Here is a 27,553-nt window from a genome sequence, read left to right on the forward strand (position 1 = left end):
GAAAACAACATCAAGAAAGGAAGACTTATAAAGAGATCCTTCCTCCCACCCCATCCAATGCTACCTCCTTCTGGAAATTCTGAGGCATACACCCTTCCTTGAGACGACTAGCTTGTTTTGGACAGAACTTGTATACAATGAGGGAACATCGGTGGTACCAGGAGGGCTATGCCAAATGCCTAACCCCACCTTCATTTTTCCCAGGTGCCACCATTGGCATTGTAGGCAAAGACTTACAAACAATCATGGACTGTGAAATAGAGTCTGACATTGAGCTGAGTTCCCAGGTAGAAAGTGAATGTGTGGATTAAGATCACGAGGCTTGGTGTGGACAGAGATGGCTGTGTCTCTTACTAGTCAGGTGACAAGGCCACATCACAAACTCCTCAACCTTGGAACTGAGTTTCACATCAGTGTGGCTGGGACCCTAGTGTCTAGCTCATAGGATTGGTGTGAGGATTTAAGGAAATGACATACAGAGTAAGTGCCTGGTAAGTGGCAGCTGTATTATTATTGTTGTTTGTTATTGTTATTACTACTGGCATTGTTGTTCCTGCCATGTAATGGGAGCATCTAAAATTTTTCTGGCAAAGGATTAAGTGGGCTGTCAACCTGATGACAGTCTTAATTGAAATGAGATTTGACTTTCAACCCCTGTTGATGGGTTTAACTAAGTCTTGCTCCATTTATGTGGGAAAACAGGAAAGTGCCAACGGTCCCGTTCAGACTTAATAAGAAAACTCATAGATATTGATAATCTTCAGAAAATGGAACTCAGAAGTCTTATTACCAGGGCCACACAGTATTAAGTGAGGAGATTGATCAGTTACAGAATTTTCAGAGGTTAAAGCTTACTTTCCCAGGACGATGTAGCAACAACCTCTGAGTATGGGTGTCTTTCAGTTCTCCTGAGTGAGGGTAACATCTACAGTTTCAAGGCACAGGATCATACCTGTTTTTCTGTAGTTGTGGGAAAAGGGAGAACCATTTTCTTTTCCTTGTTGAGATTTGCCCCCTCCTCCCTGGCCCCCACTGCCCACTGGTATTTGGAAAGGCTTACATGTCAAGGCTAAACATTAGGATTTTATCAGTTCATAATGAGAGAAAAAGCAGGCATGAGAAGGCCAAGCTTGTAACAGAGTCCAATCCTCTGGGTGCTGCCTACTCACCTTAGGCAACCCAAAGGTGTTTGGTGTAGCCCAAACCCCAACAATCATCAAAACAGGACTTTTTGGCCTATTGAGGAGACTAGAAGCTGAACTAGGCAACACATCTTCAAATGGGGCTTGCAGCAGGGACACAGAGGCCACCAGGGACAGGCTGGGGTGGATAAAGGCTACCAAGACTCAGGATATTCTGTGCACTAAGGCGTCCCAGAGACAATGTAGGGTAGTGCCTAAGAGTCAGGCTCCCCACCCAGCTGTCTGGGTTTGGATCCCAGCCATTCGTTACTAAGTGTGTGGTCTTGGGTCACTTCACGCCTCTGTGCCTCCATTTCTTCATCTGGGTAATAATCGTATCTACCTCCTAGGGCTGCTATCAAGACTTAGGAAGTTAATTCTTATCATGTCTATAACACTGTCCCAGACACCATCAGGGCTCAAGAAATTTGAGCTACCATCATCATTCTTTCTCCTCTCTTACTCTACCCCAGGGACTCAGCCTGTAAATAAGCATCCACTCCAAGGTTTCCAGATGGCTCTACTTCTGAAATTTGCGCTGTCATGCACTTACCCGGTATTAATTTCCTTCTCAAATGGGTCCTCAGCCTCCTTCTGGAACCCTCCCCTGCACAGCTCCCTGCTCGCTGTCGGATCCAGAGGTGGGACTTTGCTCCCATCCTCTCTTGCTGCTGCCTGACAAAGCTACTCACCTCCTTTGGGCCTCATCTGAAAAACCTGAGAATTCCTCCAAGAAAAACCACCACTTTGGAGCCAGTGACAAGATCCAAGAGCTCAACTATGAGTCTGCTGGACCTCAGACCCCTCTTTTCCTAACTCTTTGGCATTAGGTTTGGTCTTTACTAGAGTGACCAGGCTTGGGTGGTCTTGCTATCTCTTTCTAAAGGTGGAGAAAGGAGGTACGACACTCCACTATTCAGATCCATGAGGAAGACCAGGCCAACTTTTTTAACATGCTGGTAGCCCAGGGTTGGGCACCTAAGGAACCAGAGTCATGAAGATTCTTGAAGAATCTTCTCACAGATGAGGTGGGGAAACTTGGCATTGGGCAAGGGCATCACCAGGCTCCTTCACATCACTGCAGTCCCTGGGCCTTCCTTCCAGGGAGCTTCCTGCCCAGTCGTGGGCCCAGGAGAGTCAGCCAACAGAATCAGGCAACAAGGCTTACTCGAACCAAGAGAACATTTTTTATTGTCAGTAAGAAACAGCAACTCTTCAGAGATGATTGGCTAGAAAAGAAACTGGTTGGTTGTATTAAAAAATGTAAAATACAAAACTGTTAATCTAAAATAAAATTTAAAAGAATATTTAAAAGGCTTTCTTTTCTGTTAAGTTCTGGGACTTCATAAATGAAACAAAAACAGTTTCTTACCCCTAAGAAACTGGGTTATGAAAGCTGTGCCTAGGATGTTGGGGAGAGCACACCGGGAGAAGGCATTCTTGCTGGTTCCTTGCATTCAGGAATCTACATTGAGGCTTCCTCATCCACCATGATCACAGCCCCAGGGGATGCTGGGCTTGTTAGCACTCAAGCTCTGGGACCTGACTGGCTCCTCTGTCTCCTCTAAGTGAGGACAACTGATGGGGAGAGTCTCCCACTCTGTGAGGCTTTGGTGTTCCACCCATGGCTCTCCTCTTCCAGAAACTCCCCTCCCTGGCTCTCCCATGCAGCCCTAGTCAGCAGCAGCTCACAGGTCCGTGGACAGCGGGTCTGGAATCTGTTTGCCTTCTTCAGCCGATTTGCTGGCCAGCTTTTGAGAGAAGAGAATAAACAAGCACAAAACCAAGATGGGATGATCAGATTAAGCACCAAAATGGAGCTTCCCAGTCCTAATCACAAGGGCCCCAACACTGACCCCTGCCCAAAAACCAGTGAATGTGAGCTGCTATGACCTTGGCTTTGGCCAGAAAGGCAGTGGTAGACAGTAGAGTGAGCCCAGGCTCACTAGCCATGTGGACCTGGGCACATCACTTACCAAACCCTGTGAGCCTCCCATATAAAATCCTAAGAGTGGGAGCTCAAATGGCACCATGCTTGGGAAGTGCTTAGCACAGTGCCTGACTCATTGTGTGCTCACGGTACACTTGAGATATTTGTAGTAGCAGAGTCCCGATTTCATATTACCTTGAGGATCAGATGTGTTATGGGACCTTCTTGATCTTGAGGAAAGGCGAACAAGTAACGATAGGAGATGGGACTTACAGAATCAGTGCTTGGAAACTAACGTTCAATTTGTAGGATTTTGTGATATAGGTTGAATAGGAAAGTGCTGCGGCACTAAGGGGCAGTTTAGGTGAGGGCAGGCCACTTACTGCTTCTGAGGTCCCGGGGCCCTGCACATGCCTAGCTGGGGTCAATCCTGGTCAGAGGAGCTGCCTGGGGCCCCAGAGGAGAACCGTCCTCTGGGCATTGCTGCACAGTGTCCCAGAACTCAGGCCTCCTGACTAGGCCTCCCTAGGAATGACAACGTATGCACACACATGCACACACGACCCCCCATTTTCTTTTCTCTGCATTGCTGTCTTCCCTTTTTCCTCCCAACGTCTTCCTTTCCTTCCACCCTCAGTGTCCTCACCATCGTCTTGAAGAACTGATTGACCTTCTTCCGTGTGAGTGTCTTCTTGTCACCATCTGAGAGTTGGAGGAAGGTCTGGCTGAGGCGGGGGGATGTGTTGGTCTCGTCCAACCCAGGGATGCCTGCCACTGAGAGTGTCAGGGCTGGAAGGAGAGTAGAGCTGGGGCATGAGTGGGTGGGTGGAGGAGGGGCAGTGCCTTGGGGGAGGTAGACAGGGGGAGGGCTGGGAGACAGAGCCAGCATCCAGGGATTACACATTGTATGTGCCAAGCAGGAGGCAGGAAGCCTATTTCCTGCCACGCCAGGGGGCGCTGAAGCTGTCCTCTTGCAGTGAAGCTTGCCCACCCTACAGACAAGGGTTCAGCCTCCTGGCTCCTGGTCAAAACCTTGCCCCAAAGCCCTGATATCCCCGGGAAACACAGAGCCTCTGCTCCAAGGCAGGGGACAGTGTGAGCTTACTCTTCCTCCAGCTCCCAACACCAACACCCTGGATTTCTCTCCCCATTGCAGGAGACACTGGGAAGAGAGTCTCAGACCCACGTGTCACCTGGTGGAGGGGCCAGATGGCCTAGTGGTTACAGCCCCAGCCTGGAGTCACAGAGACATGAAAAATTAGTTACTCTCTGACTGCTGCTTTCGACACTGGCCAAATGGGAGAAAGAGCCCAGACCACCTGGGTGTCGTGAGACCTGCCGAGAAGATACCAGTGAAATGGCTTGAGCCAAATGTTGCAGGCGTGGGGTGGCAGGGCAGTGGGCAGGTGCCAGTGCCTGGTTCCAGGGAAGAGGGCCTGGGTCTGAACTCAGCCTCTACCATTTGCTGGCTGGTGATAGGCAAGAGACTGATATTCTCGGTGCCCCAGTTTCCTCATCCATACAATGGGGTGGATGACATGAACTACTTCCCGGGTACGTGCAGTGATGTAAATGAAATAATGAAGGAGTAGCAGTTGGCGCAGGGCCTGGCACCCCAAACATTCGGGAACCAGCAAGCGTCTTCACCATGATCGGCCTGCTGAGTTCCACAGGGCAGCACTGGCGCTGTCTGACCTGGCCCTTACCACACAGAGCCAGGCACATAGCAGCAGATGCCAAGGACTTCTGCATGCCAGATGGAGTGCTCTCAGGCATGCCATGTCCCCTGTCATGTCCCCTGTTAGGGCCTCAGATTCTCTTCTGTGAGTTAGGACCATCGGCTGTGTTCTAACCTCCTCACTGGACAGTGCGTGACGAGGATGGCAGATAGGGAGCATCTATGCACCCAACACTCCGCAGCTCTAAGATGTGGTGGCCATTTTTGTAAAGCCAGAAAGAGTCTTCCGGGTCCATAAAGAAGCCACAGGTCTTAGGGACATACCAAGGGCAAACTTCTGGCCCCTGGGGAGGCCTGGCTAACTGAGAACAAGGGGCCACTAGTGTGACAAATGGATACCCAGTGAATTCTGAGGGCCCAAGAGACAGCAGGCCTCTCCCTTGTCCCTGCTGGAGCTTGCTGGGATGGTGTCACCGTTGGGAAGTGGTGGGTGTGGGGAGAGATTAGAGGGTGGGGGGCTGTGAGCACAGCCTTTAACTCCAGGATGCCTGGCCCACTTTGTTGTGTAGACACAGTTCCCATCCACCCTCCACCCACAAGGCTGGTGGTCTGCACTATCTCTAGTCCCTCATGCTGGTGGCAGCAGGGGGCATACCTGGGATGGTAGGCATGGACTGGCTGGCAAAGCTCATTTGAGAGAGGACAGATGCCTTGAGGGGGATGGCCGCATGCTCCGAGAGGTTGGTGTCACTCATGAACTCGTGCTTCCTGGAAAGCTGGAGGAATACACCACACACACACACAAATACACACACACACACACACAAATACACACACACACAAATACACACACACACAAATACACACACACAAATACACATACACACACACACAAATACACACACACACACAAATACACACACACACACACACAAAAAAAAGAGAGAGACAGAGGCTTAGCATGAGGCAGATCTGGGCCCTGAAAGATCAGGGATGAGGGTGTGGCATGGTTTCTATGAAGCTGGCTCCTAGTTCATTTATTCTATTTTATACCATTCCATGCCAGTCTGCCATGTATGGTTTCACAAGTTGCACACTACACAACTACGGGGTGGAGGGCGTGGCATTCATTTAGACTATCATGTGAATGGTGTCCCCTAGAATTGAGACACACAGAGGACATTTCCATTCTTATCCATCCAGGCAACAGTAGCCTGTGAGGCCCACTGGGAAGTTTCTGGAGGGCCCTTTCTTCACCAAGGTATCTTGGTTGGCCCCTTGCTCTTTCATCTGGCACCCCTCCCTTGCCAGGGCAGTTAATCCGTCTCCCCCTCCCAGGCTCCCAGAATGCTTTTGACAAACCTCTTTTCCAGCGGGAAACTAAGAAGGCTGTCTGACACCAAGTCTCATTTTTAAAAAGTTATTAGTTTACAAGACCAAAACTCTCAAAGCCAGGACAGTGAGATTTCATCTCTGCATCCCCACCTGGACTCCTGGCTCACAGGAGGGGCTTGCAGGGGTCTGAGATGTCAGTGGTTAGAACAGGCCTGGGGCTGGGGGCTATAGAAACACCTAGCCCAATACCAAGTGGGCTGCTCTCCCCTTTGGTGGGAGAACAGGTGGCTTCTCCCCCGCCTGGAAAAGCCCTGTGTGATGGTGGAAAGGATACACACAGGCTCTGAAGTGCAAAGGTCAGGGTTTGACTCCCAGCTCCGTCATGTCCCAGCCACCCCAGCTGCCTGGGCAGTAAGCACTTCACCTCTCAGCTCCTAGGGTGCTGCCTCTGCAATACCCACAGCACCGCAGAAGCGGGCCTCGGGGATCCCGTATCTGGAAGCCCTGGGTTTTGTGCCCAGCATGTAGTGCAGATTTGCTGACAGCACTGGAGAGGCAACCTGCCTCAGCCGCTCACCCGCTTCAGGTCCGACTCGGCAGCCGCTTTCTCGTCCGCAAACACTACGCTGCTTCTCTTCATCCTCTTCTTGGACCTCCGCAGCTTGACCTCAGGCAGGGTGCTCCCCGGGGAGATCGGCTCCTCCTGCTCCACTCTCGGAGTCTTGGGTGGTGCTAATTCCAGGTCAAAGCTGAAAGGCCAGAGGGGCAGCAATAGAAACGGCAGTTAGAGCTTCAGTGGAACTGCCTTGCAAGGACCCAGGAAGCTGAAGGGGACCTTTGGGCTACCTGAGCTGTCACTACAGGATCTAGAGTAGATCAGCAAATCTGGCAGAGGATTTGGGGAGCAACTTGCTCAACCCACAAACACTTAAATGTAACGAGTAAAGTTCACTTTATTTTATTCATGGTAAAATGAAATTGAAAGAAGTGAGCCATAGCAAAGAAACTGGTGGTGAGGAGAGAAGACTGGTTGAAAGCATGAATGCGGATTCAAATCCAGGCCTGGCCAGTTCTTAGCTGAATAAATAACTTTGGGTAAATCACTCAACCTCTTCCAACCATCATTTCCTTTTCAGTAGACGGGGGTCTTTGCAGAGACCTTGCAGAGTGGCCATGAGATGAGGTCGGAGGAACCCCTGGCACATTCTTGGCATATGGTAAGTGCTGGGTAGCTCATAGTGTCTATGATTAGAACAGATGAGTTGGGCAGGGTGAATGGTGGCCCCTAGAATTGTGAAACACAGAAGACGTTTCCATCCTTTTCCCTCTGGGCAAGAGTAGCCTCTGAGGCCCGCTGGGAAGTTTCTGGAGGGTCCAGCAATGATGGCCAGAGTGCTCCAGGAAGGTGGAAGGGGGCAAAGGAGGGAAGACCCCCGACAGAGGGGAGGGTAGGTGGTGCAGGAGGAGGAGCTCTGCAATGGGGACATCCCATTGTGATTGGGAGGAGCTTCCTTGAAAGGGAACAGATTCCGGTGAGAGGTGACAATATTCTAGAAAGATGCAGGCTTGGTGAGGAGCTCTGGCTGGCTGACAGAGATCACTGGACTAGAAGTCTGGGGGCTGCAGGTGAGTCCTGCTGGGCCTCAGGAAAGCTGCCTTGCCTCTCTGAGCCTCCGATAATCCCCTACAAATGATACTAACCATGAGCCTCCTAGGGTAGTTGTGAGGCTCCAGATGGGAAAAGGCTTTTAAACTGAAAGGAGGAAGGGGAAGGTAGAAGGGATATTGCTGGTGAAGAGAGAGAAGGAGAAGGGATTGAGCCAGGGAGGCAGGGGTGCGGGGGGCTCCCTGGGGTGCAGGGACTGACCTCTCTGAGGTGGGCTTGCTGGGGGTACTGCAGTCAGAATTCATGGAAGTCAGAGAGATGATGGACATCTGTCTGTACGAGCGCAGCATAGACCTGGGGCGGCCCACTCTCCTGTCGTCAAAGTCAGGCTGTGGTGGGAGAACAGGGTGGTTAGCAGCTGTAGCCTGAGGAAGGTGGCCCCCACCTTCCTGTCACCTTCTCCCTCCACCTGGGCAGGGCAGAGTTGTGGGGCTGAGTGGAGCATCAACACAAAAGTTCCTGGCTGGCTGAGGCTAGGGGTTCTTGTAGAATAAAGAATGTGGCTGACCTTTACTCCCGGTTCCTGGAGGAAAATATCTAAATCTTTGGCATTTCCTATGTGATAGGAGTATCTTTGTTATTATTCATGGTGGCCCTCTTGACCATACTTGATTTTATGCTAATAAGATGGCTCCCGATGGCCAGAAAGACCAGCTCTATGATTATAGGGCTGGGGCTTTGAGCCATGTAGTACCAGCTCAACCTCCAGGGAGTGGACAGGCCCAGAGACTGATTTCCATCACGTGGCCAATGGTTTAATCTATCATGACTGCATAATGAAACTCCAATAAAAACTCTGGACATTAGGCTCTAGTGAACTTCTCTGGCTGGTAATCATACATCAGTGTGCCAGAAGGGGGACGCATCTGGAATACATGGAAACTTCATGTTTGGGACCCTCCTGGACCTCACTCTGTGTCTCTTTATCTGGCTGGTCTTGATTTATATCATAAACTGAAGTTGTAAGTATCATGCTTTCCTGAGTTCTGTAAATTATTCTAGTGAATTATGAAACCCGATGGGGTAGTGGGAATCCCCCAATTTGTAACCAGTTAGGCAGAAGTGTGGGTGGCCTGGGTCCCTGAAGCTTATAGTTGGTGTTTGAAGTGGGAAACATCTAAGACTGTGCTTCTAACCTGTGAAATGTGATCTAACTCCAGGGAGTCAGCATCAGAATTGCATTGCAGGGACTTCATGTAGGGAGTATTGAAAGTGACAACCTGTCTCACGGAAAAACATCTTTGAATCAGAGACCTGAGTGTGCCTCTAGGCTCTTTCAGTAACTCACTGTTCTTCTCCGGGTCTCAGGTTTACCATCTGTAAAATGGGAAGGCTGGACCAGATGGTTTTAAAGGAATTGCATGGCCTTGACATTTTATAACACCAGTTAATAAGGAAGAGGATGAAGAAGCACCCTGTAAGCACCAGGCTCATGGCCTCTTCAGGCCAAGGAGCTCAGTGGCCAAAACTACTGGCCTTGAACTAACACAGCCAGATGCAAATTCTGCCGCACACTCATTTGCCACATAGCCTCTGGCAAGTTACCTGACCTTCTGAACCTCAGAAGAAATACAAGTGGTTAAAAATCATTCCTGCCTCTCAGGCTTGTGGTGATGATTAAATGACCTAGTAGATGTCAAGTGCTTGAATCAGGCCAGGCATATAGTAGATGCTGCATCAATGTAGCTTTCATTATTATTACACAGTCCCTTGAGTAGTTGGTATCTGCACAATCCAGTTGTAACTGGAGTTTGTCTGGGGGTTATTTTTGCTGGACCAAGTTTCCAGCAGGGTTCCCCTGGATGGGATCCAGCAATGCTGGCCATCACCATCTTCTTTGGAAGCAGCTTCCTTTGCTGAGTCCCTTCCAACTTCAGCCTCCAGCATCCTGCCCTGCCCCACCCTGCCCAATCCCACCCCTCCAAGCCATAGGAACCACCCATACCATCTCTCGGACACCGTACTCCTTCTCCACCTTCATTTTCAGGTTCTTGAAACATTCCTCCATCCGGTCATGGAAAGGTCGCAGGTTATCCGACACCCTTTTCTCATGGATCTTAATCCCAGCTCCCAAGAAGGGGATCTGGAGAGAAAGTGGTAAAGAATGAGCCAGAGGCTGGCTGGTGGGCCTCAGCCTGGCACCCAGCCCATCACGGCAGCTGCAGTCAAGTCTGCCTGCGAAGAATTCGTCAAGGGCTTCAGGGTCCTCAGAAACCTGCACACAGGGTCCCCAGCCATGGGAAATGGGGAAAGTTGCAAACAAGTGGTTTGCTCTGGAAAGGGGAGAAAGATCCTCAGCTTCCCTTGCCTCATAGGAGGGTTGGACTCTCCCGTTCCCCATGAGAGGCCACATGCTTGGGAAAATGGCCCCCTTAAAGAATCTACCTGGGGGCCAAGTGTGGGGATCAGAGCAGGGGAATCTCTGTTGCATTGATTTAAAATCTCGCATAAGATGTTCTTGGCAATACTAAAGTGAAAGGATGAATGTCAGAAGCCGGGAGATAGAGGAAGGCAAAAGCTGAGAGACAACAGAGGAGGGGGCATAGCCTCATCTTACCACATGGAGCCAATTGTACTTTATACAGGTGCTGAAGAAGGATATAAATGTGCTAATATCATAAAGTGAACCCACCAGTTGGGAGCTTTGAAAAGTGATGTAAAAGCCTTAGGAAGATGAGGGAAGAGGAGAGGATTGATGTGAGGGAGTTGGAGTCTTATTTGTCCCCATAGGAGGTCAGTGGACACTGTCTAAGTGGCAGCTATGTTAAGGGAGAGTAGCAGAGCCACGATGGGCACTGTTAGAAAGAGAAGCTGAGAACTTTAGTTGTGTGGTCTCAGGGAAACATTACCAGGGGAGGCAAAGGGGTAGACTATGAATTATTTGGGAAAAAATTGCTTTCATGATGGTGACATAAAGATATTTCTGCTTACTTTTATTGGAGGTCACCCAGAAATGACAAGGTGAAGGAGAAACTGAAATCTTCAGTGAAACTTGAAGACATTCATAAACCTGCCCCACAATGTGTGCAGGTGCCAGGAAGTGGGAGGACATAACTGGCCTTCCAGAGCAGAGGAGGGAAGTGGTGATAAGAAGAAGCCAATCTGCCTCCATGAAGCCAGGAGGGCCTCAGGGATTGGAGGCACCAAGCACCACAGAGAAGGTGGGTGAGCTGAGGGGCCAAACACAGAGGAATGTGTTGAAGTTCTTTATCAGGAGCAGTTAGATTTTCTGACTGCCTCACCCTGCAGCCAAGTGTTCTATTTTCCCATTTTCTCAAGAAGGAGGAGCTTATCATCTAGAACAATTAGAACAAGGAGCTCTGGGCTTAGGGGCATCAGGCACAACAGAAGGCAGAATGAGGAGCCAGACTGCAAATAAGGAGTTGAAGAGAAAGTCTGCATTTGGATCGTGAGACCTCCACTTCCCAATTCCCAAATGGCCAGCAGTGTAGCAGCTGGGACTATCTTTCTATAGAACAGCTTGAAGGGTCTGACTCTGGAGAATATGAATGGTCCCATGTAGAGAGAGGCATCTGTGGGTCATTCCATTAGCATACAGCAATGCTACCCAGTTGCCAAGGCCCTCTCTCGTGTACACAGATTTTCTTTAGCCTCACTCTTAACTAGGAAGAGAATGCCAAGCATCACTAGACATTGGAGGAAGGTCTCCAATATGAAAGACAGAGACCAGACCGACAGACAGGGAAGAAACAAATAAGGAAGAAAATAAGGAAAGAATAAAGGAAGAAAAAACAGAATGAATTTGGAAGAAATAGAATAAAGAGAGCCTACGAAAACATGTTTTTCTAAAAAATTTAACTAATATATAGGAACAGAAAAGATCCTCCATTCATGAAAAAGACAAAGATTTTATATAAAAATGAATGCTAATGGAAAAACTACATATAAAAAGTAGTGAGATAAAGTTGTAAATGGAGATACATTTATGGCTTTAGTTTTACATATTAGAAAAGACAGAAAATAAATTAGCTAAGCATCCATCTCAAGATATTAGTAAAAGAACAGTGAACTAAATTCAAAGGGAGAAAATGAATGAAAATAATAAAGGTAAGAGTAGACATGAATAAAAATAGAAAACAAATTTACAATAGAGAGGATCAACAGAGCCAAAATTTGTTTCTTTGAAAATATATAACATTAATAAATTCCTAAGAAGACTAATCAAGAAAATACAAGGTACCAATAACCAATATTAGAATTGAAAAACATAAGAAGTACAAACGTTATAAAAGATCATAAGACGAGTGTATTATGAAAAGTTAACAAACAGAAAATAGCATTTAAAAACAATACCATTTACAATAGAATTTAAAATATCAAATACATAAGAGCAGATCTAATAAGATATATGAAAGAAAAAATATGTGAAAACCACAAAATTTTGCTGAGAAAAATTAAAGAACTATATAAATGGAGAGATATTCCATGTTCATGGATGAGAAGATAGCCATTCTCTCCAATTTAATCTAATGTTTAACGTACACTTAATCCAAATATCAATGTGTTTTAGAGAAGTACGTAAACATTGGCAAGGTTATTTTAAAATTTATAGAGAGATACAAAGGACTTAGAAGAGGCAAGACACACTTGATGAAAAGCAACAATTGGGGTGCACTTACTATTAGATTTCAAGACTCAAGATGGTGTGGTACTGGTATAAGCATGGACATAGACCAATGGATCAGAATAGAAAGTCCAGAATAGACAAATACATATATGGTCAATTTTGGGGGTCAAAAGTGGGGGAAAATAGTCTTTTCAATACATGGTGCTGAAGAAATTGGAAATCTGTGTAAGAAAATAATCTGCCTCTTACTTTACATCAGTCAAAATGGATCATACACCTAAATGTATAAGATTAAACAATAAAAACTCATAATGAAACATAGAAGAATATCTTCATGATCTTGGGGTAGTTGTGGTTTCTTAAAGTGGACACAAAAGCACTAATCATTAAAAAATATGATAAATTAAACCTGACCAAAATTACAACTGCTGTTCATCAAAATACATCATTAAGAAAGCAAACAGACAAGCCAGACTAAGAGAAGATATTTGCAATACATACATTTGACAGAAGACGCATATCTAGAATATATGTAAACTCCTATAAATCAATAATAAAAAGACAACTCAATTAACAACATAAGTAAAAGATTTGAAAAAGTATTTCACAAAAGGGCAATCCAATTAGCAGTAAGCATATGAAAAGGTGCTCAACATCATTGCTCATGAAGGAAATGCAAATTAAAACTAAACTGAGATATCATTACACATCCACCAGAAGGACTAGAATTAAAAAAGACTCCCAGTATCAAGTGTCAGGGAGAATGTGAATCAACTGACTTAGAAGTTGTGTGGGAGTGAAAATTGATTTAGCCACTTTGAAAAACTGCTTCTTGTGTCCAGTAAGGTTAAATGTGCATGGCCCAGCAATTCCACTACTACACGTATACTGAAGGAATTGAGTGCTTAGGTCCACCAAAAGGCATAAACATGAATGTTCATAGCAACTTTATTCATAATCAAACACCCGAAAAAAACCAAATGTCCAACAGGATAAATAAATTGACATATTATTGGTAATTTAGATACACATACAATAGATGACACTTAGAAACAAAAAAAGTCAAACCTCTAGTATGTGCAACAACCCAGAAGAATCTCAAAGGCATTATGTTGAGCAAAAGAAGCTACAGATACAGTAGTATATACTGTACTGTATAATACAATTTATAAGAGGTTCAGGAACAGGTAAAATAACCTAACCTATAGTGATAGAAGATTGGCATTACCTACTAAAGCTGAATATCCTTATATGCTATGACAAAACAAGTCAATGCATAGGTATATACCCAACAAAAATTTTGCATATGTGTACCAAAAAGACACACACAAGGAAGTTCAGAATAGCATTACTTGTAATAGCCCCAAACTGAAATAAACCCAATTCTCTATTAGTAGAAAAATAAAGAAATACATTTTGGTATAGTTACATAAGCCAGCTGTATGGACCACTACATAGCAATGAAAATGAATGTGAATCATAACTATGTACAACAAAATGAATGACTTTCACAAACATAACATTGGGCAAAATAAGTTAGATACGAAAGACTGTATATTATGTGATTCTGTTTACATGTAGGTCAAAATTAAGCAAATCAAAACTACAGTGTTTAAGAATGAGTGTTTGGGTGGTAAAGTACTTTTTTTAAAGCAAGGAAATGATTACTATAAAAGCAGAACAGTTCTCACTCTTAGGGAAGGAGGCATAAGAATAGGGTTAGGGGAGCTAGCAGAATTCTATTTCCTCTGGGTGGTGGTCAAATGGATGTACGTTTTTGATAAATAAGTGGGTTATATATTTTTATGTGCACTTTTCTGTACATAATATTTCACAACGAAAGCTTTAAAAGAGCATACTATAGACATCTTTTTATTCCAAAAAATAGAAAGTCTTCACAAAGAAAAGAAATTAACAAGCTATCGATCCTGAAATCTGCAAAACATTGAACACCAAATGTACTTTGAAGGTTTCAGCATTTGTTCGGTTGCTAGAGGTACAAATACATTCACTCCCCTTGCAATCTAACCTTCTTGTGTTTTAAGTAAATTCAAAGTGTATTTGGCTTCGCAAAACCAAGATCCAATTTAGAATTAAGCTCCAAGTGAGCAGGGAGCAGGCCCAATTTCGTCCATCACTATCTCTGTTGCCTAGGACTATGCCTAGGACACAACAGAGGCTCAATAAATGTAAGTTGCAAGAACAAATGGAATGACACAGGTAGGGAAGAGCTAATCTGCTGCGTGTGATAATGTTAAAAGACTGCCTTTGCTATGAGCAGGGCTGCATCTTTTGCATGCAGGTGTCCATAGTTAGGGTGCCTGGGGTCAAAGTTAGGGTGCCTGGGTTCTGGGTGGGAGGGATATGGCTCAGGTCAACCTCGTTTGGGGGTTAGGTGGGCCTCTGTATAGGTGGTCCCAGGATCAGCGGGTGGTGCTAAGGAGAAGGCAGCCACTAGGGGGCGGTGTCTGAAGGCGTCTAGCTAATGGCTCTCAGAAGCTGTCACATTTAACAGAGTACATGCGTTCAAAGTCTTCCGGCTTTGTTGGTAATGTCCCTCTAGTAAGCTCCAAGACAGTAGTAGAATTTTCTTAGAAGGTACAGCTTGATATTTGCTGTGCTGTGAAGCTGAAGTTCATTTGGGTACAGCAAACACAGCATGGAGAAGCTGTTTCCAGATGAGAAGAGGTCCCCAGTGGAGAGGACCAGGGCAATGGTATGGATTCAGAGTGACATCCAACAGCTAAGCAAATCTGTGTGACATGTTAGCCTTCCCTGAGGCTTCCCAGCAATATCTGAGGATGGGAACGAATCAAAGCCTGGCCTTCCTGCTTCCCAAGTTGGGGGTGCTAAGGGAGAACATCATTATTTGAATAATAAAGGGCATGATGACCGCAGAAGGCTGGGGACCTTGGGGATATTTGGGCTTCACAGGTGGCACAAGGTAAAAAGAAAGAGAAAATTCCAGACAGACACACAACATGCATTCGGGAAAAGCGCGTCTGTGCAGTGCTTGGTGTTTCATTTTTAAAGCCCCACTTTGCATAAATTGGCAGAGGCAGGGAAGGACCTGAATTAGGAATTCTTATTTTAAGAAAAGAGGCTGCACCCAATGCTTCTCATTCCCTGATTTCCCTAGAGTAACAAAAACTCCCAACCACAAAAGCTTGCTTTTCTTCGCACAGTGACTGGCAAGAAGAAAGCGAGGGAGGGCAGGCAGCTGCAAGCTGCTCCACCTGCCCCTGCACCCACTGCTCACCTCCTGCCAGCTCCTGCCCTCTGGAGCCCACCCCTGTGTTCTGCTGGGTGGTTTTCTGAGAGCTCAGAGTGGGCAAATGTCTGAGGAGGGGGCTGCTGTGGGCCTGGAGGGGAAGCCTAGCCTTGGGTAAGCCTCTATGAGAGGGATCTAGCCGACTGTTGCTTCTGCAGGCAGAGGGAGAACAAGAGAGAAGAGGAAGAGAAGCCAAGACAGGAGTAAGATGTGCAGGGGTGGGGGGCAAAAGACAGAGAGGCAAGGAATAGAAGTGCAGGCTTCTAAGAGAGAGAGGGAAAGACAGAGACAGGTGCACGGAGAGAAGGAGAGAAAGGAGGAAAGACAGAGTCCACAGGAAGAAGAGGGATGCAAGCAGAGAATGGAAGGAGAGGCAGGTAAGTGGCCAGCCCGAGACAGTAGGGTGGTGCCTTCTAAGCTCATGGGCTGAGCAGCAGCTTGTGCAGGATGTAGACCCTTTGACTCACAACCAACCACACAAAGGCCTCACTTATTTTCAAAATCTGATATCCATCTGAGCATTATTGCAACAAACTGGGTCGGCTCTAAAAGGAGAAGTGGGAGTAGGGGCTCAAGTCTTCTATTATCAGATTGGCCTGTGCTGGGTGTCGGGGGAAGGTGCTGGTTTGGAATGTGGGGGCCTGGTGTTCATTTTCATCCCGCTGTGAAAAGCCATCCCCTGAATTCAACATCAAATAAGATAATCTTAGCACCATCCAGCATAGCATTGCTGCCTTGCACCATGCAACACCCAAGAGTGCAGTGCCCCAAATCTCTGTTCCAGGATGAACCTGCTCAGGTGTGATACAGAGTTGGAAGAGGGGCTGAAAAGCAAGGGACAGGAGGCCATGTGAATTTAGGCTGCCTCAGCCAGAGCCTAGCTTGGGGCAAATGAACCATGGTGGGGGGAAAGGAAGAAGGGCAGGATGCTCCCCCTGCCAGCTCTGCTTTACCTGCCATGCAATCAGGTCCTTGAGGTGGGTCAGCTTGTCCTGGTCCTCAGGGTGGTCCCTGACGTACTCCTCAGTGAAGAAGGCCTGGGGAGGACAGATAGGAGGTCAGGGTTTCCTGTTCATTTAGCATTTCACAGCCAATCTCTTTGCCACTGGGAGAAGATTCAATTTGAGAGGGGCAAGGATGAGGTCACAGGCATGTGGATGGAACACAAGTGAGAGGTCTGGAGAGACCGACAATGTTTTATCTGCTTTGAGGTTCAGATCAGTACCCAGTGGGAATGGGCTGCAAACTCTGGGGAAGTCGTTCTCAAAGTCAGGTTCCTGAGCCAGTAGCAGCAGCAGTACTTTGGAACTTGTTAGAGATGCAAATTCTCTAGTCCCAGCCTAGACAGCCTGGATCAGAAACTCTGGGGGTGGGGTGAGGACCTGTGTGTCAGGAAGCACTGTAGGAGATTCTGATGCTCCTTTCAAGTTTGAGAACATTGCTCTGTGGAAAATAATTCAGTAAGGAATCTCATTGGGTGGGTGTTCCAGCTCACCTCATGGCATCCCTCTTTGCAAGTGACCCTGGCAGCCCCTTTCTGGGGCTCATGTCCTTAGTGCGTGCACATGTATAAACAGACATATCCTATCACTGCTCAAGGTTGCACAAAGGGTTACCAATGATGACTGCATGGGTATCGGAGGGTAGCTGGAAGGATTGATTAGGTGACTGGAATTATTGTCCCTGAATTACACTACTGTGTGGTATTCTTAGTTTTACATCAATTGAAAGATAGGAAAGATAATAGGAAATTCATCAACAGATTTGTTAGAATGAGGAGTTCATTTTTCCTTCAGTGTCTGCTAGGTGAAAAGCAAGTAAGAACTTTCTATTCTATTTCAATGCCAAGAAAAGCTATGTCTCCTTACTGAGAAATGGGTATTTTCCTTCCAGTGGATAATGTGACTCCTATAAGTGATGCTATCTCCCTTTTTGCCATGAACACCGGGAAGCTCAAAAATAAAATCTGTGGCTCAAACGTGTGGGGCTTTCTGGAGGGAACTTATGACCTTGATATCTAGATTATAGCTCCCGTCTTGGAGTTGATCTTTTAGTTTGTATGTCTTTTCACAGATTCTGAGTTTCATTTCTTTTCATTTGTACACATCATTTCACATCCTTTGTGGAAGAGGTGGGTTTATACAACTGGCATGTACTTTTATGGTCTGGCTCACACTCATCCCAGAGCCTTTCCTTAATAGAGCCACCTGAATCTGCCCAGTGAGATAAGGGGCTCTTATGACCCCTGCCCCTTCCTGCCCCTTCCTGCCCCAGCACAGGGTGTGGAAAGGAGGGTGGGAGGGAGATAGGAGCTTGCTAAGACATGAGGCTGTAGAAACACGAGGGCCAACCAAGCTGAGGGTCCCTTTGGGGACAAGGACAGCCAAAGTAGGATAAGTGACATGTAGCTGCATCTGCCCCCTGGGTCCTCCCACCACTGCTCTGTTCACTGAGCTCCCGTGGACTTGGAGCACAGAAATCCTCACCTTCTCATACTTGGCGAAGCCTCCCATGACAGCAGGGTCCACAATCCCATTCAGGAGCATGGAGAGTGGGTTGATGGGGAGAGTCTCATCACTCTGATACTGGTTTATCATCATCAGGATCTTCTCATTGGCCGTGGACATGGTTTCTATGGCATTCTCCAGAGGACTAATTGTGGTCTGTTGAAAATGAGATCACCAGGAAGAAAAGGCCTTAGTTAAGTCTCTTTAAAAACAGGTATTACTGGTATTGATTTCACTTGGGGTGGGAATTCAAATGAGGCAATGCTCCCTAAGGGGCTATAACAGACTCTTGTAATTACTGAGCTCTGGAGGCTGTCTGCTCTCTGGGGAGAGACAGGCTGGCTTTCTGCTTAGTGACAAAGGGATTTCTTTGGGGAGGCAGAAGCAGGAAATATCAGGTACTTGCTGAGGCTTCAGATGCTGAGTGTGCCCCAGAGAAGGTCTTCTCTTCTTATTATCTGGGTGAAACACATGCCAATTCCACCCTTTCAGTATTGGTTGGGCAGATACTATGTGTGAGTTACTGGCTAGAGAGATTAGAGCAGCTTGCGATGTGGGCACCCAGCCTGGCACATAGTAGGTCCTAAGACTGGTTGTTAGATGGGTCACTGTTCCAAGGTAGATTCACTTTAGTTGGGAAAACGAAGCTGAACACCTCTCCAGCACCTCTTGGAAGGCAGAATAAACAGAGTGCCATCCAAAGCTAACTGGCAAAAAGTGCAGTTTGCAAGAGCATGAGATCTGGAGTAGAAACCTAAAGTAGAGGTCGGCAAACATTTTCTGTAAAAGGGCCAGATAGTAAATATTTTAGGATTTGCAGGCCAGATGGTGTCTGCTGCAACTACTCAACTCTGTTATTGTAGGGCAAAAGCACCTACAGGCAGTATGTAAATGAATGAGAATGCTGTGCCAATAAAACTGCAGAAATAGGTGACGGGTGGAATTTGGTCCATGGCCCATAGTTTGCTGACCCATGAACTAAACTGAAACAAACTAAATAAAAATCTTAAATTTGTTAAGACTTGTTTTGTGGTCTAACACATGATCTATACTGAAGAGTGTTCCATGTGCACCTCAGAAAAATGTGTATGCTGTTGCTGTGGGGTAGATTGTTCTATATATGTCTGTTAGGTCCACTGCGCTCTAAAATGTAGTTTCAGTTCAATGTTTTCTTATTGTTTTTCTGGCTAAATGGTCAGTCCAATGTTGAAAAGTTGAAAAGGATATTGAAATACCCTACCATCATTATGTCTCCCTCCAGATCTCCTAATGTCTACTTTATATATTCCAGTGCTCCAACATTGGGTGTATATGTGTTTACAATTTTTATATCCTCTTGATGAACTGACCCCTTTGTCACTATAAAGTGACCGTGTCTTTTTTTTTTTTTTTTTTTACAGTTTTTCACTTAAAGTATTTTGTCTGAAATAAATATAGCTGCCCCTACACTCTTTTTAAAAGTTTTCATTTGCATGGAATATATTTTTCCATCCCTTCACTCTCAGTCTATGAGTGTCTTTAAAGGTGAGATAAGTCTCTTGTAGGCAACATATCAGATAGTTTGGCTCTGTATCCCCACCCAAATCTCATCTTGTAGCTCCCGTAATTCTCGCATGTTGTAGGAGGGACCTAGTGGGAGATGATTGAATCATGGGGGCGGGTCTTTCCCAGGCTGTTCTTGTGATAGTGAATGGGTCTCACGAGATCTCATGGTTTTAAAAAAGAAGGGAGTTTCCCTGCACAAGCTCTCTCTTTGCCTGCTGCCATCCACAAAACATGGGACGTGCTCCTCCCTGCCTTCCTCCATGGCTGTGAGGCCTCCCCAGCCATGTAGAACTGTAAGTCCAATAGACGTCTTTCTTTTGTAAGTTGCCTAGTCTCAGGTGTGCCTTCATCAGCAATGTGAAAATGGACTAATATACAATATCATTAGGTTTTTTTGTTGTTGTTGTTCACTCTATGCCTTTCGATTATTGAATTTAATCCATTTACATTCAGTCATTATTGATAGGTAAGGACTTACTAATGCCATTCTGTTCATTATTTTCCGGTTGTTTTATAGATTCTTTGTTCTTTTTTTCCTTTATTACATTCTTCCTTTGTGATTTGATGGCTTTCTGTAGTGATATGCTGTGGGTCTTTTATGTTTTGTACAATCTATTATAGGCTTTTGCTTTGTAGTTACCCTGAGGCTTACATAAAACATACATATAACTGGCTATTTAAAGCTGATTAACAACTTAATTTTGATCATATACACAAACTTCAATTTTACTCCCTCTCCTCCCATGTTTTGTTTCAGATGTCACAATTTACATGAAAAATAATTTGTATCTTTAACAAACTATTAGAGATTTAGTTGTCCTTTTATATATTTTTTGCCTTTAAATCTTTATACTAGATAATCGATTTGCCCACCATCATTAAAGTATTAGCATGCTTTGGATTTGGCAATGTACGTATTTTTTAGCAGCAAGTTTTATATTTTCATGTTTTCACATTACTAACTAGTATCCTCTTCCTTCAACTTGAAGAACTACCTTTAGTATTTCTTGTAAGGCAGGTCTAATGATGCTTAACTCAGCTTTTGTTTGTCTGAGAAAGACTTTTGGGTCTCTTTGGATTTATCTTATGTGTTGTCCTTTGGACTTTCTGGATCTAGATTTCTAGTTTCTTTCCTAGATTTGGGAAGTTTTTGTCATTTCTTTGGATATGTTCTCTGTTAGTTCCTCCCTCTCTCTTATTTTAGTACCTCAATAATGTATATGTTATTACACTTGATGGTGTCCCATAATTCTCTTATACCAGCCTTGTTCTTTTTCATTCTCTTTTCTTTTTGCTCCTCAGGTTATATGATTTCCAGTGATTTGTCTTCAAGTTCACTAATCCTTTCTTCTGCTTGATCTAGTCTGCTATTGAACTCTTCTATGGCATTTTTCAGTTCAGTTATAATATTCCTAAGCTCTATGATTTCTGTTTGGTACACTTTATGCTTTTTCTTTGTTATAATTCTCGGTTTGTTCTTGCATTGCTCTCCCGTCCTTGGTGAGAATCTTCATGAGCATTATTTGGATTCCCTGCTGAGTAAATCACATGTCTTGACTCCACACATTTCAGTTTCTGGAGATTTATCTTGTTCCTTTACTTGGAATATATTGCCCTGTTTCTTCATTTTCCTTTGGTTTCTGTGTTAGTTTCTCTGCATTAGATAAGACAGTTCTCTCTCGCAGTCTTGTCAGACTGGCCTTATGTAGAAGAAGGATCTGACCAATCCATCCAATCTGAAATGTTAGGGTTCCTCTCAAATCTCTGTTTGCCCAGACTGCTGTCTCTGTTTTTGGTAGACCCCTATTGCTTAGAATGTGTCACTTCCTGTCAGTACCCTGAGACAGATAAGGCAGGGGCTAGACTCTCTAGATGTAGCTGAAAAGGTTGGAGTATTAAATGTGTGTTCCAGTTCCTTCCATCTTCATTGTGAAGCTGAGCATGGGTGATTAGCTCTCACTCTGTCTGCACTAAGCTGGGGAGAGAATCTGTGGCAAGTGCCTATACTCAGGTTCAGGCTGCACCCTCTGATTCTGGGGATATAGTTGTTGAAATTGGACCCATTGTATATACACCTCTTTTTGTGTGGTCTAGGGCCACTCAGGAAGACAAAATCCCATTGACTCCCAGAGCTACATCATTAAGAGGACAGTCCCTTGGGTGGGAGCTCTAGTGTGGCACTTGGTATATGGCCAAACTTGTTGCAGGAAGAATGGATTGACCTGGATTTATCACTGGGTTGAGACAGAGGAAAGGCTTGTAAAGTGCCCACCTCTGGCTCTGGCTATTGGAGAGCTATTGTTTGTTTGCCCTATTAGCTTCCTGATGCAAGATTGTTAGATGCCAGGCCATCAAGCAGCCACTGGAAGTGTGTGACCCTTCCAGAAAGAAAATGGGAGCTGTTCATTTCTGCCCATTCTCTGCACTGCTCCAAGGGGATGTAACCCCTGGAAGTGTCTGTGCACCCATTTAAAACCATCTCTTTGTTCGGGGATCTAGGGAGACTTGCATACACCTGCTCCCTTCTGTTCCCAGAGCTAAGAGGTTTAGATGGAATCCTTTTAGAGATAGCTCTAAAAGTTGGGACACTCAATGCATAGCATAAACCTCATCTAGGGAGGAATAGGGGGTTGCAATTTTTTAAGCCCTTTCTTTGCACCACTCTCAGGGAATGAAGCCCTGGAAGTGCTTTCATGCCTGTATAAAACTGCTGCGTTTTTTTCTCCTGTGGTCTTTGGAAACAGGCATATGCCAGTCCCCTCTGCTCTCAGAGCTAGGGTGTTTAGGATACAGCCCTCGGGTGGAAGTTGTAAAAGTTGGGAAACTCGATGTGTGGACAAACTCCTTCCAGGAGGGATTCATAAACCTGTAGTTATTGCTGGGGTGAGCCAGGAGGGAAGGCTTGAGAAGTGACAGCCTGCTTCTCAGGCTGCCAGTGGGTTAATATGTGTTTGACCCTTAACTCCTCAGTGGAAGTTATGTAGAAGCCAGGCTGCCACGTAGCCACTGGAAGAGTGTGTCACACATGCCTTCTGGGGAGAAGCAGGGGGTTCCATTTATAAAAGACCCTTTACTATACTCTTCTCAGGGGATGGAATGCCTGAAAGTACATGTGCACCCATATAAAACCACTGATTTTTTTCCTGTGGTCTAAAGAGACTTGCATGTGTCTAACTCTGCACAGTCTCAGAGTTGGTAAGTTAAGAGCCAACCAATGAAGAAACTCCAAATTAGAATGGTATATGTGAGGTCCAAGCCCTCCTCTCCACAGGGAGAGAAGATGAGTACTGGGAATTTCTTTCTCCATTTTATGGCACCGTGTCAGAGCAGGGTGCATACCTGAGTGTGCCTCAGCTTTTCGTATCGATTCAATGTGGATGTTTACTCAGTGCCTGGTAGGTAGAAGTCCCTCACTTCATCCCTGAGTTTCTCTCAGAGGGAATTGATCCATGAGTAGATGTTTATCTGGTGCATTTGGGGGTGGAGGGAGAGCCAGGAGCTTCCTAGTCTGCTATGTTGCTAATTGTCTTCTTGGTCATCTTTTTAAACCGTTTTTGTGAAATTATAGCCTCCTCACTCCGTTACCCTGTGTCTGGATGTTTTTGAAGATGACTGATCTCTGCAGTGAGATCAGAGATCAGATCTCTGCCTTGGGAAATGACTGACTGACTCTCTCTCTTTCTCTCTCTCTCATATACACACACACATAGATACACATACACATGCATGCCCACACACCCTACACCTGCACATGCACACACATATAATGTTAATTGAAGGAGAACGCTGTCCAACTGGGCTGCAGCCATAGTCCTCCAAAGTGAAACCTATGGTCTAGTATCTGTCAAGTACACAGACTAACTCTGTGTACTTGGGGGCTCTGAGGAGCCAAGGTGTAGACTGAGTTGTAAGGAAAATCTATCACCACTGCTTGGATTGAGCCCAGCGCCACACCTGCGTTTGAACAATAGCCTGCCATATCTGAAAGACTCAGGCTTTAAGATGAGTCATTAAAAATGGAAAGAGCTATTGATTGGCTTTCCTCCTTGCTTTTGAAACTATTTTTAGATTCCCAAAGTGTTATCCCCAGTATAGCCATTAGGAACAGAGAATGAGAATGAAAATAATTTTGGTTTCTCGCCTATGGGCATTTGTGTAAACCAAATATGTAACTTTCAGATCATTACAGGAGTTATACAGTTGGTGGGAGGCCTAGATTTCAGAAGCTAAACCCACGGTTTAGCTAATAACAGGAATAAAAGTAATGATCGTGATAATGAAGATGACTTCACTGATCGATTGCCTCCTGTGTGCCAGCCCATGCTGGCCACATTACACCCATGCTCATTTCATTGCCCCAAGAATAAGTTAAGTCACTTATCCCTGAGCCCCGGGGCAGAGCTGGAAAGAGAACTCAGGTATTTCTGATTCCAAAGGCGGGCTTCCTCCACTACATGTGAATCAAGTTTTGATACTACACTTGCCATCAACGGGCTGTTGGGACTTAGTCTAGCCCTCAAATCTCTGGTCTTTTCCCTAAGCTGAGCCTCAGTTTCTCTATCAATATAGTAACCCTTGCCAGGCTTGCTGTGAAGGGAAAATGAATTATTAGGGGAGGGTGCTTTGGGAAAAAATGTAAAAGTGTGTGTGGATGGGTGAGGGAACATAAGATGAAAGAGAAAGTGATCTTGATCCCTGGCAATTTAGTGGCATTTCATTTATTTGTTTTAGACAGAATCTTGTTCTGTTGCCTGGGCTGGAGTGCAATGGCATGATAACGGCTCACCGCAACCTCCGCCTCCTGGGTTCAAGCGATTCTTCTGCCTCAGCCTCCTGAGGAGTTGGGATTACAGGCACATGCCACCATGCCCAGCTAATTTTTGTATTTTTAGTAGAGACAGGGTTTCACCATGTTGGTCAGGCTGGTCTTGAACTCCTGACCTTGTGATCTGCCCACCTGGGCCTCCCAAAGTGCTGGGCTTGCAGGCATAAGCCACCACGCCCTGCCCAGCATTTCGTATTTTTCAAAGCCATTTTACCAATATCGCCTTCTTAAGTCTAGCCAGGAATCCTATGAGCTGCACAAGACAGGTGCTCTCATGACCTCTGAGTTCTGCCACAATTGCTTTGGCAGTTCACGTCCCATTGCTGGGCCTCATTTTCTCATATACAAAATAACGCAGGTAGACAAGAACCAGGAAGAATCAGGACAAAAAACTTGGAGAACTACAAGCCAAACCAGGTGGCGGAGGTCTGTCACTTAGCTAGCACATTGATTCTAACCTTTAAAAATGTAATTCAACAGAGATGGAGGAGGGGGCTGTTGCTACTGCACTTTGCCACAGCCCTTACTAGGCTATGAAGGTATTTGAGTTTATAGCTTTTGGACTAAAGGACACCTAAGGTCCCTTTAAGCTCTAAAGTTCCATCATTTTGCAATTCCTATTTATAGATGGTTAAAACTAAGAGCCAGAGATATACAGTCCTTATCTAACATGTATAACTCATTAGTGACCAAGTTGAATTTGGATCTCTGACCCCTAGATCAGGGCTCCTTGTAAAAACTCCACTTCTCAGGGCCAAGAACAAGAAAAAAATAAAACCCCAATAAGCAGAACTTATACTTGAAGCTCATCAGAAAATGCCTCTCTATATAGACATTACTGTAATGATGACAATTTATGGAGGAAATAACTGAGAACAAGATAAAATTCATATAACACCAAAACAATCTTTGGAAATGAAGTCACTTACAAGACCATTAAACTTTTGTATCTGAGACACCCTGAAATTCCTGCTAACTAATCTGAGAGAAGCCATTAAAGATAAATTCACTCTGGCCAACTTTTTGAAGGTTTCCCCAATGCCTTCTATGAAAAGGCATCAGGATAAAAGAAACAAGCCAAAATCTTGACTATTTCTTTCCTAACTTCAAAATGCTGAGTTTTTAAAATAAGGTAACCAGTTTAGACATTATGGGTGTCTGCATATTGTTTGACTGATTAATTTATGTAAATATTCTTTAGTTAGCATCAGCTGTGGGCCAGGGACTATGTTTAGCACTTGGAGGTATGGCAGAAAATAAAATAGACAAAATACCTGTCTTCTTGGAATTTATATTCTAGTGTAGCTTATAGTCTAATGTTATATTAATATTCTCTTAATACTAAAAATAAACAAGAAAATTACGTAGTCTATTAGGAGATAAGTGCTTTGGGCTGACACATAGCAGCTGAGGGAATGGGAAGTACAGGGATGGGGGCCTATGAGAATTAAATGAGATATATAAACCTTTGACACAGCACCTGGGGCACTTGTTAAAACTTATCATGTGCCATGAAGCAAGGGCACAGACCCTTCCTTCCTTTTGGGGGTACTACTTGCTGGGGTGGGCTGGGGTGGGCTTCTTTTTCTTTTTCTTAAGGATAAAAAGATAAAAGAGTCCAAGCCAGGTACCTGACAGGGGAGGTTAAAGTCATACCTTATCTCTTTTACTAACCTTGAACAATGCACTAATTAACTCTGCCTCTCAGTTCCCACATCTGTAAAATGGGAAGAATAATAATATCTACCTCACAGGGTTGCTGAGGGGTTGAAATGAGATCATGCATATGAACAGTTGAGCCCATACTCACAACAATGTTTTTGCTCTCACCATCATTGTTATACTTTTCCAAGGTCTAAGTCATGCCTATAAAAAGGAGGCAAAAGGGCTACTGAGCTGCTGGGTTCACTGAAAAGAGAGGGTCATTAAGGGTAGAAGTGACTATCTCAATGCTATCGTCTGATACAATAGCCTGAAAACGCAAGTCAGACCACGTCCCTCCTCTGCTCGTGGCTCTGTGTCACTCAGTGGGAAAGTCAAAGTCCTTATGGTGGTCTACAAGGTCCTACGTGATCTGGTATCAGACGACTGCTACTCACCCTCACTTGTTCTGGTCTGGACACAAGCATACTCTGGCCCCAGGACCTTTGCACTTGCTGTCCCCTCTGCTGGAATGTCTCTCTCTTCAATGTCAGCATGGACCCCTTCCTCATTTCCTCCAGACCTCTCCTCAACAGCCAATATAGAGGGAAGCATTCTCTGATTATCCTACTTAAAATAGCAGTCCCTCATCCATCACCCTTCTGCTTTAATTGTTTCCATCACAGTTATCATCATCTGTCATATATTTACTTTGCCTTTTTAGTCCTCTTTCCCACTAGAATGGAAGCTCCATTGCAGAATCTCTAGGTCTTAAAACAGTGCCTAACATGTTAGGTGCACATTAAGTATTTTCTGAATGAATAAATAAATAAATAAATAAATAAGACATCCTAAATATGTCCATTTATAAAGTTTCCTCACAACCACAATGACCATTCCTCTGTATCTTGGGGACTGCAAGATCTTTAGCTGTCTGAGGACATGGAGACCCTAAGCTGTGCTGAGAAGCAAAATAGGTGTTTATCTGCACAAGGGAGTTCAAACATTTGGATTCTAGCCAAATGATTTCTCTCTTTGGAGCCTCGGTTTGTCCAACTATAAAATGGGTTCATATTGGGCTACTGCACAGGTGCCCCCAAGGGGGTACTGAGATGACAGGAGTATGAGGGGGATGGAGATGACTGTCCATCCTCTGCGACACAGAACAGATGATTGTCCACCCACCCAACAGAAGCTCCCCATTCACCAGCTTTATTACTGGAGGCCATGGAAAGTTTCATTTGCAGGGAACAAAAAGGTTATCTGACACTTAAAAAAAAATCTGAAAGGCATTATTCTGAATGCTGCCTGCATGGGAATTCTGGGACTCACACAGCAGCTTCAAAGAAAAACATGTCTCCTTTGTAAAGTCAAAGGGGCCTTTGG

General features: G+C 45.1%; 1 protein-coding gene across 3 annotated transcripts in view; it reads right to left on the reverse strand.

The window, feature by feature from the left end:
• Positions 1 to 2,349: 2,349 nt before the first annotated feature.
• Positions 2,350 to 27,553, reverse strand: part of DOCK2 (dedicator of cytokinesis 2) — a 433,847-nt gene continuing 408,643 nt past the window's right edge. Inside the window, exons 45-52 of one of the 3 annotated variants that reach the window (XM_050794630.1) lie at positions 18,136 to 18,312; positions 16,603 to 16,686; positions 9,736 to 9,873; positions 7,992 to 8,119; positions 6,702 to 6,873; positions 5,445 to 5,565; positions 3,758 to 3,900; positions 2,350 to 2,932 (exon numbers count right to left, since the gene is read on the reverse strand). In XM_050794630.1, coding sequence (XP_050650587.1) covers positions 2,870 to 2,932; positions 3,758 to 3,900; positions 5,445 to 5,565; positions 6,702 to 6,873; positions 7,992 to 8,119; positions 9,736 to 9,873; positions 16,603 to 16,686; positions 18,136 to 18,312 — 1,026 coding nt within the window. In that variant the 3' untranslated portion in view covers positions 2,350 to 2,869. Of the gene's footprint in view, positions 2,933 to 2,982; positions 3,637 to 3,757; positions 3,901 to 5,444; positions 5,566 to 6,701; positions 6,874 to 7,991; positions 8,120 to 9,735; positions 9,874 to 16,602; positions 16,687 to 18,135; positions 18,313 to 27,553 lie in introns of those variants that run through there. The other 2 variants (XM_050794631.1, XM_050794629.1) reach the window with 2 other exon arrangements.

The sequence above is a fragment of the Macaca thibetana genome, chromosome 6, assembly GCF_024542745.1.
Source record: "Macaca thibetana thibetana isolate TM-01 chromosome 6, ASM2454274v1, whole genome shotgun sequence".
Lineage (NCBI taxonomy): Eukaryota > Metazoa > Chordata > Mammalia > Primates > Cercopithecidae > Macaca > Macaca thibetana.